The 1,015-nt window shown below is 73.5% G+C and overlaps 1 protein-coding gene across 1 annotated transcript in view; it reads right to left on the reverse strand.

Annotated features, from left to right (window-relative positions):
- EMIHUDRAFT_75254 (hypothetical protein) overlaps positions 1-854 on the reverse strand; it is a gene marked incomplete at both ends in the record, with an annotated part of 2,153 nt that extends 1,299 nt beyond the window's left edge. Inside the window, 3 exons of the mRNA XM_005772639.1 lie at positions 54-115; positions 405-516; positions 687-854. Coding sequence (XP_005772696.1) covers positions 54-115; positions 405-516; positions 687-854 — 342 coding nt within the window. The remainder of the gene's footprint in view (positions 1-53; positions 116-404; positions 517-686) is intronic.
- Between the last annotated feature and the right edge of the window lie 161 nt (positions 855-1,015).

The following is a 1,015-nucleotide window of genomic DNA, read 5'->3' on the forward strand; positions in this document are numbered from 1 at the left end:
CCGATCACGACGGCCAGGAGCGCGTTGTTCTCGAAGTCCTGGCCGAACGTCACGAGGAGGATGTTCTTGAGGAGAATGGAGTAGACGTCGCAGTATGTCGACGAGCGTCGCAGATCTCCATGTGGTGTGGGAGTGTTCGATGCAGGATGGGGGGATCGATCACGGGGTCGGGCCACCGTCACGGGGTGGGGCGAGAGGCGCGGGGTGGGGCGAGAGGCGCGGGGTGGGCGAGAGGCGCGGGGTGGGCGAGAGGCGCGGGGTGGGCGAGAGGCGCGGGGTGGGCGAGAGGCGCGGGGTGGGCGAGAGGCGCGGGGTGGGCGAGAGGCAGGCAGTGCGGCAGGGAGAGCGAGCGGCAGCGTGCGGGCGGCTCCCGCCCTCCTCCCCTCTCCGGCCGCCTCCCCTACTGCGCGGAGCCGCGCGCGCCTGCATCTCCGCGGTCGGCGTGAAGTCGACGGAGGACTTCTTGTGCTTCTCGACGCTCATGGCCTCGAGGAAGGTGTTGGTGATGAGGCCCGCCTGTGCGGTCGGGCGGCGGGACGCGCGGCGGTTCAGTCGCGCGGGTCGAGCAATGGGCGGCGAGACGGGGAAGCGGCGAGCGAAAGCCTCGGCGGAGGTGGCTTGGCGGCCGGGGCGGAAGCGGAGGGGGCGAGGCGCGCCTTGAGCTGGCGGAAGCCGGAGGAGGGGACGGGGAGGAAGACGCCCGAGATGGTGAGCGTGTCCCCCGCCGCGCACTGGCGCGTCATGTCCCCGTACAGGTGGACCGTCATCGCGCGCGGCACGTGGCCCTGCGGCACCTGGTCGGGCTCCTCCTGGATCTTGACCTCCTGGAACTTTTCGAACTTGGAGCCGCGCGTCTGGCGGCGCGCGGCGCGAGGGGGCGGTCGGTGTCGGCGTGGCGCGGCACGGGAGGGGCGGTGGGGGGGGAGGTGCGCGCGGGGTCGTGGGGCCAGTGGGGCCCGGCCAGGGCTTGGGCGGCGGGGCTGGGCCGAGAGGCGGTTCGTGCGCCTGGAGGTGG

The sequence above is a fragment of the Emiliania huxleyi genome (assembly GCF_000372725.1).
Source record: "Emiliania huxleyi CCMP1516 unplaced genomic scaffold EMIHUscaffold_354, whole genome shotgun sequence".
Classification (NCBI taxonomy): Eukaryota; Haptophyta; order Isochrysidales; family Noelaerhabdaceae; genus Emiliania; species Emiliania huxleyi.